The 18,276-nt window shown below is 42.5% G+C and overlaps 1 protein-coding gene across 1 annotated transcript in view; it reads left to right on the top strand.

The window, feature by feature from the left end:
• The window catches only part of ap1m3 (adaptor related protein complex 1 subunit mu 3), a 33,651-nt gene that overhangs the window by 13,488 nt on the left and 1,887 nt on the right, over nucleotides 1–18,276 (top strand). Inside the window, exons 5-11 of the mRNA XM_021599705.3 lie at nucleotides 7,102–7,249; nucleotides 11,663–11,789; nucleotides 14,555–14,697; nucleotides 14,809–14,880; nucleotides 15,286–15,444; nucleotides 17,645–17,770; nucleotides 17,931–18,006. Of these exons, the coding sequence (XP_021455380.1) occupies nucleotides 7,102–7,249; nucleotides 11,663–11,789; nucleotides 14,555–14,697; nucleotides 14,809–14,880; nucleotides 15,286–15,444; nucleotides 17,645–17,770; nucleotides 17,931–18,006 (851 nt within the window). The remainder of the gene's footprint in view (nucleotides 1–7,101; nucleotides 7,250–11,662; nucleotides 11,790–14,554; nucleotides 14,698–14,808; nucleotides 14,881–15,285; nucleotides 15,445–17,644; nucleotides 17,771–17,930; nucleotides 18,007–18,276) is intronic.

Here is an 18,276-nt window from a genome sequence, read left to right as displayed (position 1 = left end):
CAGTGCTCTCGTCTGTATTAAAACCAAATAGGATCCAGATTGGATGTGACAGCAGAGATGAAGTGTGCGCTGTCGACCACGCCCCCTGATGTTGAGAAGCTCGGACGCGACACGCATCAAGCACACACACATCTCATTGGCGGTGGTGAGATGAGAGACATTACTCCTTTGCAATTGACTGCCCCACATTAAAAGTATACAATTGTCTTCTCAACTCACAATCGGAAATGCAGTTAGAATGTTTTTCAATTGACGGACATAGCCCCAAATAAAAAACATTGGCTGTTAATTACATTATTGCGACCCCACCCATGTGAAAAAATTATTTTCAGACATCAAAATGGGGTCGCGGGTCAAAAACGTTTGGGGAAACCCTGCTTTAGCATGTTAATAAGACTTTATATGTCATGTTTTCTTCTCTGCTAAAGAGTAGAGTCAGTTCGAGTCAGTCAACACCTCTGTCTACTAATCTCTCTACTAGATGGCTTGCCGTTTGATGCCATAAAAGACTAGCATCTAGGCTAGTGCCAGACAGTATACAGTAGCCTATAGGGTTCAGAGGGTTTAGCTCGTTAACACGACTTTGTTTTCCTGTTCTGTTACTTGCCCCTGGGAATGGTGCCATGTTCTGGCAGAAGGTTCAGTGTTCACCTAATTAAGTCCAGACTACCATGGCAATCTGCCTATTTTGTCTGCTTAATTACCTGTTTGTAATTAGTCTTACACTTTAATTGAAAGCCTGTATGTAACATCATATAATATAATTTAGTCTTTTTATAATTGCTCAAACAGATGGTTTACTTTGATAATATGGTGACTGTCTGATGTGGATGTATGAAGATGTGTTTTTGCCCTGAGCTTTGATGAGGTCTTTATCAGTGTGTTGTCTGTGTTGTCTGTGAATGTGGGCCTGAATAGGGCTGATAATCGCTAGCCTGTCTCCCATTGACACATACACAATGCCACTGTCAGCTGGCTCCACTCGACACCCAGACAGACGAGCTCAGCTCTGCTCCTCGTTTCGCCAAGGAGCCCCTCCACCACATCCCGACGCTCCTCCCCTGCTTCTCCATCTCCCCCCAACCAGGCACTTTCAAAATAACCCCCCCCCCCCCTTTAGCCTAAAATACTGCCCACCTGGGCGCAATTTCCCGATAGCAATGGAATTTAGGCTTATGACTGTTTTAACGATGCACTCATTACAAAGTGGAATTTAACTGTGCCGTTGCAGGAGCTGTCCCTTGCTGAAATTCTTTTCCGGGATATTTTGTATATAATGTTTGATTATGTAGGCTAAATCCTGCATTTCTTAAGAATAAATAAAGAATGAATAAAGGCCAAATTCAAAGTCGCTCATTGCCTTGTTCGCTATTTAGAAAATATCAATATGTTATGTTTGTTCCTTATATAATGACAGGTTTAACTACTTTTAATGAACATATACTTCAGCTAGAAAACTCCATGTTAGCCATGCAAGGCATTCTTTAACCATCCGCCTCCCGCATAGCCTGCTGGGTAACGTAGTCTAAATGTTATTAACACATAACAACACATCTTCTTTCCTTTAAAATAAAACTACTTTTCTATGTAACTACACCTGTCACATCACATTTATTTACTCAACCTGCATAACATGCAATTTTCAATAACACACATTTCATTCCCCCAATTTTTTTTCTGAAAAATATATATATATATTTTTAAACTAAATATAGTCTGTCCAACAATACTCTATTGTGGCCCTATTTCTTTTCACATAAACCAAACATTCAGTCGAGGTGCCCCTTTTTAATTTTTTTTTTGCAATTCTCAATAAGCCTTTCAGGGGCTCTGACAGTCCTTTTTGGTCGTTCTGCTGAAGTGCTTCCTGAAACAGTTGGACAGCGTTCATTGTCAGTCAGGGTGTTCTGACTGAATTGTCCATTTCTAAAGGCATTTGACGCTTCAGCAGTATCCTCCTGATTATCCTCGGTCCCTTGAGTGAATGGCTGCAGCCTTAGACCCACTCTGCTTCGTCTCAGTTGTGATCCATGCTCCGTTTGGATCTCATAGGATCGCGGTGCAACTTCTCTCTGCACACACCCTGGCTGCATCCAGGTTCCTGTAGTGATGTCTCGGAGTCGTACATGATCTCCAGGTTTCAGTTCAGGTAAGTGTCTTGGACTTTTGTTGTGTCGCTGTTTTTGTTTGTCTTTCTAATTTTCCTTTGCAAGTTTGACTTTGTGAGCACCTCTGGGTGTTGGCAAGTCCTCATGGATGGGTAGGTTGGTTCTGATGCGACGTCCCATCAACATTTGTGCAGGTGAAAGTCCGTTCTGCAGCGGTGCGCTGCGGTAGATCATCAGATTTCTTTAGGAAATCCTCCTTTCCATCGTGTGCCTTTTTCATCAGACCTTTGACAATTTTGACTGAACTCTCTGCTAAGCTGTTGGACCTTGGGTAGTTGGGGCTGGAGGTGTTGTGTTGGAATCCCCAGTCGTTAGCGAACGATCGGAATTCGGAACTTCAGAACTGGGGGCCATTGTCCGAGTACAGTTCAGACGCAACGCCATGTCTTGCAAAGACTGATTTCAGGTAGGTGATTACAGCTTTGCTGGAGGTAGTTGGCAGTGTTGCTACTGCATGGGTAGTTTGAGTAATCACAACCAATGTGACTTTTGCCATTGCAGTCAAAAAGGTCAACTCCAACTTTGTAGTAGGGTCTGTTGGGTACTGGATGAGGCATTAGCGTCTCTGCTTACTGCTTTGGCCTGTAGGTCAAACACAGTTCACATGAAACAGTGGTCTGGCTGATTTCCTGGTTCATTCTTGGCCAGTACATTACTTCTCGTGCTCGTTGTTTGCATTTTTCCTCACCCAAGTGGCCCTCGTGTATTTTCTGTAGCATTTCTTTGCGTAGTGTCATGGGAATGACAATCTTGTTGCTTTTGAACACTATGTCATCCACAACGGTGAGCTCTGCTCTGCACATCCAGTAATCCTGTATTCTCCTTGGACAGTTGTTTTTCTGTGAAAGCCATCCTATCAGTGTTGTTTCTTTCAACTCTGTCATTGTTCGGTCAGCTGTGGTCTCTCTTTCGATCTGCTCCATTCTCTCAGAAGAAGTGAAGTGAAGTGATGCTACAATCATGTCGACGTAGGCCTGAATCTCAGTGTCTTCTGTGTGTCGAAGCTCTCCTTGTCGACTGCTCGAGAAAGAGTGTTGGCGGCGAACATGAACTTTCCCAGGGTATAGATCATCTTCACATCATACTTTTGCAGTCTGATCAACATTCTTTGGATTCTCATTGGACAATCATTCAGTGGCTTAGACATGATTGACACAATGGTTTGTGGTCGGTTTCTACTTCGAAGTCTCGTCCGTAGACGTATTGGTGAAACCTTTCGCAAGCGTATGTGCTTGCCAGTAGTTCTTTCTCTATTTGTGCATACCTTGTCTCTGCGCCTGTCAAGGCTCTGGACGCATAAGCAACGGGTTGCCATGTGTCGTCATGCTGTTGCAGAAGAACTGCTCCCAGGCCAAACTCTGACGCGTCTGCAGAAATCCTTGGGCTTTTCTCTGGATCATAGAACCGGAGCACTCGCTCTTCTGTGATGGTCTTCTTTAGGTTTTTGAAGCAGTTTTCCTGTTCACGGGACCATTCCCATTCCCAAGCTTACTGAACCACTTTACTCCAGCGAACTGCGACATCATCTCTTCTCTGGTTGGCAACTTGAAATGCTCTTTCTTGATTGCTTTGTTGAGATGTCTCGGGTCTAGACATATCCTGAGATCGCCGTTCTTTTTCACCACAATAACCAGTGAGCTTACCCAGTCTGTAGGTTCATCCATTTTTGTGATGACGTCCATCTTTTCCATGCATCCGAGTTCCTCTTTGAGTTTTTTCCTCAGTGCAAATGGAACTTTTCTGCATGCATGCACAACTGGAGTAATTTTGTCATCAGTACATATTTTGTGTTCTCCTGGTAAACATCCAAGACCCTCAGACACACCCTCATACTCAGCCAGTAGTGATTCTTGGTCATTTTCAGTCTGTGATGTCACTACATACACTCTTTTCAACAAATTGAGCTTTTCACATGCATTGATTCCTAGAATAGGCTGTACACTCTTTTCCACAATTAGCAGCTGTGCTCTGAACTGTTTATCTTTGTGCTGTAAAGTTACTATGAATAGTACGTTCTCCCCAGTATAACCAGTAACCTTACTTTTCACCGGGTGTATTTTGCTCTTCACCTTCAGTGTTTTGTAGGCATCCAGAGACAACAGGTTTACCTGAGCTCCAGTATCAAGCTTGATTGGTATTATAGATTCATTCACAGTCAATGGCACAATCCATTCAGCATTTACTCCATTGCATATTTCCACAGAATCAACAAAGAATTCTTCCATCTCCTCGACTGTGTGAACCTTTTTCTTTGTAGCCTCAGCTTTGCAGCATTTTGAGAAATGATTATTTTTCCCCACAGTTGTTACGTGATTTGCCATATGCAGGGCATTTTTGTTGGCTTATGGATAAATCCACATTTTCCACATGTAGTGTTTTGATTTCTCTCTTTTGCTTGTTTTTGTTTTGTAAGGCGTTGTGTGTGTTGCTCCTCTCTTTTTATTGCATGCACTGACGTCTCATCCCTGCACAGCTCTTTAGCTTGTGCTCTGGTGGTTTCAGCTGCTGCACACATATTCACTGCTTTATCCACAGTTAAATCTTGCTCACGCAGCAATCTCTCCTCGGGTCCATTATCAAGTAGGCCACAGACCATCCTGTCTTTCACTTGTGAGTCTTTCAGATTTTCAAATTCACACGTTTTGCTCAGTGTGTTCAGCTCAGCCAAATACTGGTCAAAACTGACTCCCTGTTTCTGATCATGAGAGAAAAACTTGTATCTCTCAAACGTAACGTTCTGGCTTGGTACAAAGTACTCCTCAAACTTAGCCATTAGCACAGTCAATGTCAAGTTGTAAATGTAAATGTCCAATGCCTCCTCTCCAATAACATGCAGAAAAATGGAAGCTTTAGGATATGTAGGATATGATGATAACCTTTTCAAGTTATTGGTTCGGCTACAGTGAAATGCTTGAGCTTTCAGATAATGTAGCCGAGGTGTAGCCTAATGACCTAATACTAGTTATCTATCGATTGCACTTACATGAAAGAGATGTCAATATGTAGTCTAATCTAGCACTCATATAATTAGGTTCTCGGTTTCCATTTTTACATCCTTGCTTCGCTTGTTTATTACATTGGGAAAGGATACCTAGTCAGTTGTACAACTGAATGCCTTCAACTGAAATGTGTGTTCCGCATTTAACCCAACCCCTCTGAATCATTGCAAACTTTTTAGGCTATTTATAGTTAACTTGTTAAACTATGATGTTTTTGGAGGTCACAGAGACAAAATAAACATCTTCATTCCATGTTTAGCGAAGATTTTCTGTGTGTAAAGTGACGCGGGAGGGGCAGAAGACAAACAGTGATCTAACAACGCATTTAGCTGTTCTACGAGTGGTCTTTAGATTTTGAGCGTTTTAGATTACGATCGCATTCAAGTGCAACATTAATAAAGACAGATTTGGGAAACGGCTCAGAAATGTAAAGATGCTCTTACGAAGGATCGAATGGTGAATTTAGCCATAAAATGCTTTTGAGAAAACCGGGCCCTGGCCTGGCTACCATTCCAATTGTCTTCCCCTGTTTGTGTGTATGTGAAAGAGAAGGAGTGTGTTTGTGTGTGTTGTTTCGTAGTATGACTGTTGATTTTCCCGCCAACTCAGATGCTCTTGTTGGATACATCATTAGCATTTCTGGGGAGAATCTAGACTGAAACCAACACACCTAACAAGCCCAATTGTCTCCAACTTGACTTTCACCTCTTTCCACTCTCCTTGAGTCAAGATGAGGTATTGAGACGAGATGATCTCCCTGTATCACACGGGATTACCATAAAACACTATATGAGGTCACCATGGCCTGTGTCAAGTGGTGAATTCAAACCAGTGTAATGTCATTTTTTGGGGCAATTTCAGGGGGCGGCTTTCAGTGCCTTTGCAATGTGCAGACACATTTTGAACCACGCTAGCCTCTTTCAAGCTGAGCAATAAGGGGATTCTCAAAGGAGCCCAGGGAAGGGTAGTCGAGGAGAGAAAGTCTGCAGGCATCAGAAGGATCTATGGTTGAGATTGGATCAGTCTGTCATTACCACAGGGAGAGCTGGGAGAGATGCAGGCAGAGGAGAGATCTATCTGGTGGGATTACAGGTCGGGCGGCAGGACTGTGTGTGTGTGTGTGTGTGTATTTAAGGAAGTAGATGGCGTTGCTGTCTGTCACCCTGGTTGTTTGTCAGTGAGAGGTAGAGGCAGCGGGCAGGTGTTCCACCTACGGAATAAACGGTGTTTGCATAGGTACTGTATATCATCTCCCTCCTACCCACTCCCCGTCTCATCACATCATCCTGCAGCATATGGTATTGATAGTACAGCCAGTAGTAGACAATAGACATCCAAGGTCTACTGTGTTTAAAGACACAATGGGATGGAGCTAGGCTAGAGACATGTAATCACTCTCAAAGAGCTATGGGTACAAGGCCTGACAGTCTGAGGTCAACTTGAACTATTGCAGATTGCACCTTTAAATGAGCACACAAAATGCACTTCAGGATGATTTGAGCCTTAGTGTTTTAGTTTTGTGCCGTTTTAGTCTTTTGGTTACAATCACAATAGAATCACAATGTAAACCCCCTTGTTCCAATTACACCCATGACTAACCTGCTCACAACCCAAGACAAATCCTTTCATTAATCTATCTAATCCAGTGAGGTTTAATATAATTAACTTTCTATTCTGGGGTATCTTATCATAAGCTCATTAATCATGAATATATATATATATATAGAAAGATTGATATCACCTAGAAAACAAACATATTTGTACTGATCCTCACATTCTTGGATTCTACTTCAATATTTTTCATATTCTGCTTTCTCCTCTGTTCTCGAACCTTAGTCGGAAAGTGAGGTAGCGACGACAGCATTCTTTTTCCTCTAAAGAAGCTTACATGGTATCTGTCCTCTTCTCTCTCCCCTCAACCCCTCTCTCTGCAGGTACATCACCCAGCAGGGTCACAAACTGGATGTGGGCGCCCCTCGCCCCCCCGCCACCGTCACCAATGCAGTGTCCTGGAGGTCAGAGGGCATCAAGTACAGGAAGAACGAGGTGTTCATGGATGTCATCGAGTCCGTTAACCTGCTGGTGAGGAGGCTTTTCACTCGGATGTCAGTAAAAAACACCTCAAGTATTGTAATTAATAATGGGTACTATCAAAAGGTCCCTAGTGTACCATGAACACAGTAGCCACAACGTGCTAGTGAGGGTCTGCACTATGATTTCAGTCTGTGACTATTGTATTTGTTTAATAACGTGGTCTCTCTAAGGGCACTGTTTCCCCCCAACAGTACACATTTTTGTCGTAGCCCTGGACAAAGACGTATTCAACTCTTCGAAGACTTGATAATTAGTTGACAAGTTGAATCATGTGTGCTTGTCCAGGGTTACATAAAAATGTGTACTTTTGGCAGTACTCGAAGACTGGGGTTGGAAAAAACTGCTCTAGGGTAACAGGGACTAAGTTTTTCCCATAGCCGCCCGCAGGAAGTAGCCAGCACCCCCTGATTAAAAAAAGCCTTTATTACTCCTGTATGAGCAGAGACAAAAATACACCTGAGCTTTATTGTATATAGTTTTACTATGCTTTACTGTATATACATCTACTACTGTACTACAGTGCCTTCAGAAAGTATTCATACCCCTTGACTCATTACACATTTTGCTGTGTTACAGCCTGAATTTAAAATGGATTAAATATATATTTTTAGAAACCCATCGACACACAAGACCCCATAATGACAAAGTGGAAGCAGGTTTTTAGAAATGTTTGCACGTTTGTTGAAAATGAAATACAGAAATATCTCATTTACAAAAGTATTCACACCCCTGAGTCAATACTTTGTAGAAGCACCTTTGTCGGCGATTACAGCTTTGACTCATCTTGGGTATGTCTGTATCAGCTTTGCGCAACTGGATTTGGGGATGTTCTGACATTTGTCCTTCCAGATTTTCTGAAGCTCTGTTAAGTTAGATGGGAAGAGGCGGTGAACAGCAATCTTCAAGTCTTTCCACAGATTTTCAATGGGATTCAAGTCTGGGCTTTGGCTGGGCCACTCAAGGAGTTTCACATTCTTGTTCTGAAGCTCTGACGCTGTGCCTGGTTATATCCTACATTGTGCTTTGCATTAAGTAAAAAAAACATTGCATCACAGCATATTTTTCCTTATGCTCTGAGTCTTTCACGTGCCTTTTTAAAAACTCCAGGCGTGCGGCACAGGAGGTTGGTGGCATCTTAATTGGGGAGAACAGGCTCGTGGTAATGACTGGAGCGGAATTGACGGAATGGTAACAAATTCATCAAACATTGTTTCCAGGGTAGATCCATTTTTGTTCAAATTAGATTTCTAATAGTCTGATATACAGTTGAAGTTGGAAGTTTACAAACACTTAGGTTGAAGTCATTAAAACTAGTTTTTCAACCACTTGTCAACAAACTATAGTTTTGGCAAGTCGGTTAGGACATCTACTTTGTGCAAGTAATTTTTCCAACATTTGTTTTCAGACAGATTATTTCACTGTATCACAATTCCAGTGGCTCAGAAGTTTACATTCACTAAGTTGACTGTGCCTTTAAAGCTGCTTGGAAAATTCCAGAAAATTATGTCATGGCTTTAGAAGCTTCTGATAGGCTAATTGACATAATTTGAGTCAATTGGAGGTGTACCTGTGGATGTATTTCAATGCATACCTTCAAACTCAGTGCCTCTTTGCTTGACATCATGGGAAAATCAAAAGAAATCAGCCAAGACCTCAGAAAAAAAAATGGTAGACCTCCACAAGTCTGGGTCATCCTTGGGAGCAATTTCCAAATGCCTGAAGGTACCACGTTCATCTGTACAAACAATAGTACGCCGCAAGTATAAACACCATGGGACCACGCAGCCGTCATAACGCTCAGGAAGGAGACGCGTTCTGTCTCCTAGAGATGAACGTACTTTGGTGCGAAAAGTGCAAATCAATCCCAGCAAAGGACCTTGTGAAGATGCTGGAGGAAACAGGTACAAAAGTATCTATAGCCACAGTAAAACAAGTCCTATATCGATATAACCCGAAAGGCCGCTCAGCAAGGAAGAAGCCACTGCTCCAAAACCGCCATAAAAAAAGCCAGACTACGGTTTGCAACTGCACATGGAGACAAAGATCATACTTTTTGGAGAAATGTCCTCTGGTCTGATGAAACAAAAATAGAACTGTTTTCCATAATGACCATCGTTATGTTTGGAGGAGAAAGGGGGAGGCTTGCAAGCCGAAGAATACCATCCCTACCGTGAAGCACGGGGGTGCTTTGCTGCAGGAGGGCCTGGTGCACTTCACAAAATAGATGGCATCATGAGGTAGGAAAATTATGTGGATATATTGAAGCAACATCTCAAGACATCAGTCAGGAAGTTAAAGCTTGGTCGCAAATGGGTCTTCCAAATGGACAATGACCCCAAGCATACTTCCAAAGTTGTGACAAAATGGCTTAAGGACAACAAAGCCAAGGTATTGGAGTGGCCATCACAAAGCCCTGACCTCAATCCTACAGAAAATTTGTGGGCAGAACTGAAAAAGCGTGCGCGAGCAAGGAGGCCTTACAAACCTGACTCAGTTACATTGGCTCTGTCAGGAGGAATGGGCCAAAATTCACCCAACTTATTGTGGGAAGCTTGTGGAAGGCTACCAGAAATGTTTGACCCAAGTTAAACCATTTAAAGCCAATGCTACCAAATACTAATTGAGTGTATGTCATCTTCTGACCCACTGGGAATGTGATGAAAGAAATAAAAGCTGAAATAAATCAGTCTCTATTATTATTCTGACATTTCACATTCTTAAAATAAAGTGGTGATCCTAACTGACCTAAAACAGGGAATTTTTACTAGGATTAAATATCTGGAATTGTGAAAAACTGAGTTTAAACATTTGGCTAAGGTGTATGTAAACTTCTGACTTCTACTGTATATTTAACGATTTGATAATCATTTGCAGTGTGCAGACTAAGAAACCAGGTCAGATTTACAGTATTAATCAGCATTGTGTCAGAGAAGCTGAACAATTTTTTTTTGTACAATGACAGGCTTCCCCCGGCCAAACCCTCCCCTAACCCGGACGATGCTGGGCCAATTGTGCGCAGCCCTATGGGACTCCCGATCACGGCCGGTTGTGATACAGCCGGGATCGAACCAGGGTTTGTAGTGACGCATCTAGCACTGAGATGCAGTGCCGTAGATCGCTACTCGGGAGCCCCAAATGAATTGTCAGAAGTGGGAGGAAATTATTTCAGATTTCCTTACCACAGAAACCGGAGGATTGTTGTAACAGTGTTACACCAGGATATCCACGGCTCTTTGTTCTGACACGTAACCAGCCCCTTGAGCCCATTTTATGTATCCCAGGGGTCAGAGACAGAGACTAATAACTGGCTAATAACTGACTAATTGTAAGGAAGAGCAAGTCTGATGGGCCTCTCCATGCCACATGATCATTTAATTAGATAGCTGGCTTTCCTCAGAGTTCCCTTTTTTTGACAATACATTGTTTCATCTTCAGTCTCTATGTCATTCTCCAACTTACCTTCTCATTCTTTTCCATTCCTCTCTCATCCTTTCTAAAACTCCTTTTGTCATTTCTATACTGAATTCCAGGGTTTCCTGATTTCTTTGGTTCCTTCATGATGAAGGAGACTTCGCATTGCGAGTGTGGTAACGCAAGACTATCTAAACTGTAAATGTCCTGCTGTTGTCTCTCCCTATTTAAAGGGGGGCTGAACTCCCCGATTCTGCCTGGGTTTTTCTGCTTTTCATTAAGAAAAAGCGAGACTTGCATCTTGGGTGTGTTATGTTTGCTATATTGTACCCTGGGGAGTTATTGTTGTTTGTCCCTCTTGAGTCCCGGTAGAAACATTTCGCCCTCAAAATAGTCTGAATTATTCGAAGATAAATGAAGAAATCTCTAATTAATTTGAACGTTTTTGCCGAGGAGGTCTTAGTTGCACAATTTTACATCAGGCAACGGTGTTTGGTGCAGTATTTCTCAAGTTAAAATATTTGCATGAAAACTAGGTAGACAATATCGAGTCAGCTGCTGCTGCATCCACAACCTCATCAGCAAGCTGTCAAACTATCGTGAGGGAAGCACAAACCACACACTGTTTATCATTGCCCAAGTTCCATCTCTGTGTTTGTCAATTAAGCTAGCTAGTAGCAAGTGGCCACATCACCAAGTGGTCACTCCATAAAGGGCTTAGGGGCCAAGTGTTCTTTCAACATAACATTGGCAATGTGTTATCTTTTATGTAAACGATTGGATAGAGCACAATCAGCGCAATCTCTGTTTTGGGAAAATACTGACTTTATGAAAAATTATGCTATTACACTTTGTAGTACATTTGTACACTTGAATCAACGTTTCTGACTAATAATCGATGCAACATAGGCCCTTTTCAACCAGAGAAGTATTTTTTTACATTTCAGCTTCCCTTTAATGTAACCGTGCCTGTCTGTCTCCCTGTGCAAGGTAAGTGCGACCGGCAGTGTCCTGCGAAGTGAGATCATGGGCAGCATCAAGCTCAAAGTGGTTCTGTCTGGAATGCCAGAGCTCAGACTGGGCCTCAACGACAAAGTGCTCTTCGAGATCACAGGAAGTGAGTAAAAACACATGCAGTATAATACACCCACACACACACACACACTGTAAGGTGTTGCCATTAATTTATTTAGTCATTTGCAGGCAGCGAAGAGGAAAGTTAGTTCCTGTATTTCTTATTGTAGTACACATACTGTAATATAAATATGGTATCAAATCAAATACTGTTTAATTAAGGACACACACTACAATACCATAGAATTGGCTCTATTATACTAAAGAAAAACAGTTACAACTACTGTATTCGTAATGAATGGATGGATGGATGGATGAAATTCATTGAGGGGATATGGTGTTTGTATTTCACAGTATTTTACTTTTACATTGAATTGGTGCAAACAGGTTGGCTGCTGGGTAATGTGTTTTATATCACCTGCACTTCTACAGGGCAGGTTAACAAAGGCTTCCAAACTGGCGGCTACTACAAGGCAAACCAGACCAAAAGGACATGGCAAAATGCTCTACCATTTGAGGTTTAAGACTTGCTGACACTCCAATCTGTCCCCCATACATTTTAAATTGATGGGGCACTACTACCACATACTAGTTTAAATTGGTACTCTCACTAACACGTGCAACAAATGTAGCCTCTTATAAAGGACACATCAAAATACTGCATTTTAAAGAGCCAGAAACAACAATACCATGCACCCACTAGTGGTCAAAAGGTTTTTGGAGCTCAAAAAATATGGTACGGTACTGTATTTTGTGGAATGGAATTACAGTATCATTCCAAATACAGCAATTCTTTCTCCGCACACAAAATATTCCCACAATGCACCACAATCTATAGTATGCTGCTGTAAAACATTTTGCTGTTGATAATACACAAAAATACCATATAAATTACTGTTTTCCGTACACAAACTGTACAAACACAATCCTACAAGTATGTAAACGGACACCACCCAAATAATCTGACTCTTCAGACTTGGAGAGCGATGGTCATAATATAGGTAACATGGACAATTATCTTCCACTCCCATGGTCAAATCCTCACCCTTCAAAATCTCAGTGTGCTCCCAATCCTGCCCAACTCACCCCCTTTCCCCCTGCCTCCTCTCCCCATCCCTGCTCCCACCACTCCACTGCTCCCCATCCCTACCTACACCCCCCACCTTCACCGCCCCAGTCCCTGTTCTCACCCCTCATGTGCCCTGGTTGTGGGGCGTCTGGTGGATTACTCTTCCTTGGTCTAGCCCTATTGCTAATCCCTCCCCGAGGCTACTGCTGCTGTTGGCAGATGAAAGATGCCCCCTGGACGGCTCCTCACATGTGCATGCTGCCCACGGACTGGAAGTGGAGTGGGATGTCTGGAACAGAAAAGGAAAACTACTCCGACAAACAATGAATAGATAAACATGAGAATTTAAAATGGGCTTCTGCACTCACCCTATTGTACCATAACCAGAGGAGGAGTCGCACACTTTAATATCTTTCTTATTTGTATGTTTACTGATCTGTGTCTGTGCACGTCATACGTATGGATGCCTTTCAAGAGACACCCCACTGCAAAACCGAAGGTAACTTTAAACCAAAAATGCTTGTGTGCTTGATTACCAACAAGCGTTTTTTTTTCAAGGTGAAGTCACGCTTACTGTTGCGACTGGCTTTCTACGCATGAACAGAGATGGGTTAAACATCTCCTTCTTCTGGTCAGAGCCCGTTACTACATACAGTTTTGTGGAAGAGACGGGAGAGTGAGGACAGTCAAATCTGGGTATGAGGAAAGCATACAGATGAAACGTGCAGGGAAATCAAGACACATGCGTACAGGGAGAGATTTTGAGTAGATTGTGAGAGATGAGACATGAGAGATATACGAGAGCTGAAACAGTTCAAATTGGGAAAACAAATCAAACGCAGGATTTCCTATCTGATATGGATACATGAGTGTTCTGTTGCCTCGTTAGGGAGATGGCACAGCCTTTCGGGTGAACCACAGGGGACTGTGTACACCCCCTTAGAGCCAAAACATAAAGGACTGTGCCTCCTTTTTCACCTTTCCACAGTTACCCAGTGATGACGCAACATGGGACATCATACCTGTGTCGTGGACCAGTGCTCCCAAGGGCTTACCTGCCGGGATTTTAGCTGTCTTAACAGGTCTCTCCAAAGACTTGACTCTGTGTTCTAGCTCTCTGTATCCATACTATTAACCGACTTAGTTTGGATTCAGTGCACTGTTGAATCTTCACATAGGAATGAATGGTGTCACGTGCATTCGTCGATGGCTGTCCATTTCTATACAGCCGTTGCTGTATGGACAGGGTTATTCTTTCTAGGTTCATGGGGGGATTTAAGTGAAAGCCCAGTGGCCCTGATTCATTATAAAGAGCTTTTAACAGCAGCTCCGCTGGACCATTTACTCTGGGGAAACAACAAGAACATTAGGCTCTCACTACGGCACACATCCACACTGCCATGACATTGTTTTCTAGCCCACTGCTGAATAGAGTGGTCTCCCGAAGCTTTCTCTTGCAAGAGCTGATTGATGGAACTCTTTATAAAGTCCTTATAAAGAAGAAACAGTGGTGTGTGTCCAGTGTCACTGTGAGTTTTCAGATCAGGAAGGATGACAGTGGAACATACAGGAGATTAGCCTTTTTTTGAAGTTAGTATCCGAGGCAAATAAGGTGTGCGGAATGTACAGTATTTTAACTGGGACTAGTGAACTGCTATTGAGATTTTCCACTTCTCAGGAGTTGACTGTATTAGGACATAGCATACAATAGCCCCCTCCTTGCCTGTGTGTCGTATCAGGAGAGAAGAGTAAGACGGTAGAGCTGGAAGACGTCCAGTTCCATCAGTGTGTCCGTCTGTCTCGCTTCGAGAACGATCGAACCATCTCCTTCATCCCCCCGGACGGAGAGAGTGAGCTCATGTCCTACCGCCTCAACACCACGGTCAGTGACACACATGCACACACACACACACACACACACACCCTCCCTTGCCCAATGTTAACCTGATGACCTTCTCTCTCTCTCTCTCCTCTCCTGGCCTTTCCGTGACAGGTGAAGCCTCTTATATGGATCGAGAGTGTGATTGAGAAGTTCTCCCACAGCCGAGTTGAGATCAAGGTTAAGGTAAAGGATGTCCACCATCATTCACTGTCAAACTGTCAACATCTACTGTGTTTCACCAGTAGCTCCAACACTGACCTCTCTTAAGTACATAGTTCCAGACTCTTAAGTACATAGACACAGATCCATGTCGTTTCCATTTTTTGCTTCAATGTGCGAAAACCGTTGGGTTGGGACTGTTTCCTCACCCTTAAACTCATAGCAAGTTAATAATTTAACAGGAAATTCTTCATACAATAGCCTCCGTTCCATGTCCATGACTGTGTTTCTTTCCTCATGACTGTGTCATCATCGCTGTAGTGTAAAAGCGGGTTTTACCCCATAAATTGCCCCCCTCCCCCTCTTTATGTCACTGCACGTCCTTGTCGGTAACCCTGTGACCCTTACCTTTTCCCCTCCACCCTGCAGGCCAAGAGTCAGTTTAAGAGCCGCTCCACCGCCAACAACGTAGCCATCATGGTACCCGTGCCCAGCGACGCCGACTCGCCTAAATTCAAGACGAGCACAGGCAGCTGCAAGTATCTTCCCGAGAAGAGCGTGGTGCAGTGGAACATCAAGTCCTTCCCTGTAAGTAGCCTACATGGACACAGCTAGCGTCATGAGATAAACTCAACATTACTATGCTAATAACCTATTGCAGATGGCAGTCGATGCATTCCTGTTCGTGCATCCTCTGCTATTATCATAGATATTGTAACAGTCACCATGTGTTTTTAGATGCTATTTGTTCAAGCCTTGCTCACCCAAGAGTAATACAAGGGCTATACAACAGTTGTAACTCTTCATTACCATACTATGGTGTCATTCCATGTCCTTTCAGGAAGCCATCACACCCACCATCTCCGATTGTTCTGAAATCGTTTCTCTAGTTAGGATTTGCATTCCTGCAACATTGTTTTGTTGAAATATAATTTGATCTCTGAGAAATTAAGAATTGATTGCACTCAAATTGGCCATTTTCATTTATTGGATTCATATAATATTCAGTAAATATATTGCCTTAGTCGATTGGACCAAACTTTTTTTTAAATAAAATGAGGAATCCAAATAAATGATTAAAAGTCCCACCCACACCAATCCCTACCCAACAATGAGTAGATAGAGAACTGATACTATGTCTGAGAAGTTGTATGGAGCTGCAGCTTGGAATATTGTTTCTTCATCCTATGTAATGTATTCAGTGAATTTGGTATATATATTTTTTTCTCCCCCGTTCATAGAAATAAGTCTTTGAAGTTGTTAGGTTTATGTCCCATCCTACATCCTGATAATACCAGGTTTTGACCACAAGAAGGCTGCTGTTCCTACTATTAATGTTAAAGGGATAGTTCGCTTAAATTACAAAATGACATATTGGTTTCCTCTATGGACAAGGTATAACAGCAACCCATGCTTTGGTTTATGTTTACCTGGCCACTGTTTCAAATGCTAAGTATGTATTTGTGACAAATCCAATGCAAGTTAATGGTACCTATATTAGCATTTTCACACCTCATTTCCAAATAATCTATAAGTAACATCATTGACTTATTTTTTAGATACTTTACTTTTGTGCCACAACAGTGGCCAACAAAACCAAAGCCTGGGTTACTTTCATACCTTGTCAATAGACTACTTAAAGGGTAAGGAAACCAATTTAATTTAGTAAATTGGGTGAACTATCCCTTTAACATTCTGGTAATAACAGAATTTAGGATGGGACATAAACCTAACAACTTCAATAAAAAGAGGATTTTTTTTAAAGTCACAAATTTCACTGGGAATACATTACATAGGATGAAGAAACAATACTCAGAGCCGCAGCTCCGTACTACTGTCAGACATAGTGAACTGATACTATCTACTCGTTGTTGGGGTGGGATTGACGTAGGGTGTAGGGTGTCCGTGGGGGGGCTATTGACCATTCCTTTGGATTCCTCTTTGTTAGTCAAAAAAAGTTTTGTCCAAAGCGACTGTTAGGTACTATATTTATTAAATATTACATGAATCCTATAAATTAAAATGGCCAATTTGGATGCAATCAATTAACTTCATTTCTTAGAGATCAAATTCTATTTCAATAAAATAATGTTGCAGGAACACTAACATGAGCTTTTTGAAGTGGAACAACCCCAAGTGTAATTATCGACTGAATGGGAACTAAATAGTAAAAATAGAGTCTTGTCCTACCATTCTCGGAAGGCAGTACATACTGTATTCTCACAGGAAGCAGCACATTTATAGATAGCATGTTTTTACACTGCCACCAGACGAACCCAGGGGAGGTTAGCCAAGTAATGACTGATAACGGCTTTAGAGGAAATATAAAACGCCCCAACACTTCATATTGATAAAGACCGATAAGGATACTGCACTCAACCCCATGACTATTAACATTACATTCAGCATATGACTGTCAGCTCTCTCTGCTGCTGTAAACCCACATCCTTCCTGGCTTTGAAAAACAACAGAGTCGCACGGACAGTTTTAATAACTGTGTAGTGGTGTTATAGTGATGTGTGATAGGGGAATGGGTTCGATGTGTGACCAACGACATCCAAGTCACCTCTGTAGTTGTTTACTTTACCTTGATTGGACAAGGCAGTCCTGTGAACTGCAGATGTATCCTGCCCTAGTGCAGGTGTGAGGAGAGTTTTACAAGTATAGGAATGTATAGTCTAGCTAGTTTTGTTTTGTTAAGATCAGGTATGTTACAAAGAAACCTACCGGAGAGAAATGCCACAAATTTCCCAATGAAAGTGTGTGATCGTGTGTGTTTTGTGTGTAGGGAGGCAAGGAGTACATGATGAGGGCTCACTTTGGGCTGCCTAGTGTGGAGAGTGATGAGTTGGAGGGGAAGAGGCCCATCACTGTCAACTTTGAGATCCCCTATTTCACTGTATCTGGTATCCAGGTAAGTTAACCGAACCCATTTTATCTCTGTTAACGTGAACCCTCGTAGAGCCACACGAGTTTCATTGAATAGTGCATACAGGTTGGAAGGAGCAGTCTCACCAGTATGTGTGGTGTGTGTGTGTCTGTTGTTTATGTAACTGTTCTTTGCTCCTCCTCAGGTACGCTATCTTAAGATCATTGAGAAGAGCGGCTATCAGGCGTTACCGTGGGTACGCTACATAACACAGAGTGGAGGTGAGACACACACAAACACACACTCCTTATCTCAGCACTATACGGCCCAGTAGTGAACCCAGCTTTCATATCCATTACCTCTCCTTATAAAGCTGGGGCATGGGGGATCAGAATTATGCCTTGGTGCCATTAGGTTCTCCGTGTCACTTGTCACTCTGCATGCCAAGGTGACTATCACCTTTCCACTGTAATCAGCAGAGGTAGAGAGAGAGAGGGATGGAGGCAGAGAGATGGAGAGTGAGTGAGAGGAAGGGAGAGAGAGAGAGAGAT

This window comes from Oncorhynchus mykiss, chromosome 4 (assembly GCF_057628025.1).
Source record: "Oncorhynchus mykiss isolate SJ-2025 chromosome 4, ASM5762802v1, whole genome shotgun sequence".
Lineage (NCBI taxonomy): Eukaryota > Metazoa > Chordata > Actinopteri > Salmoniformes > Salmonidae > Oncorhynchus > Oncorhynchus mykiss.
This window is presented reverse-complemented; position numbering and strand designations above follow the sequence as displayed.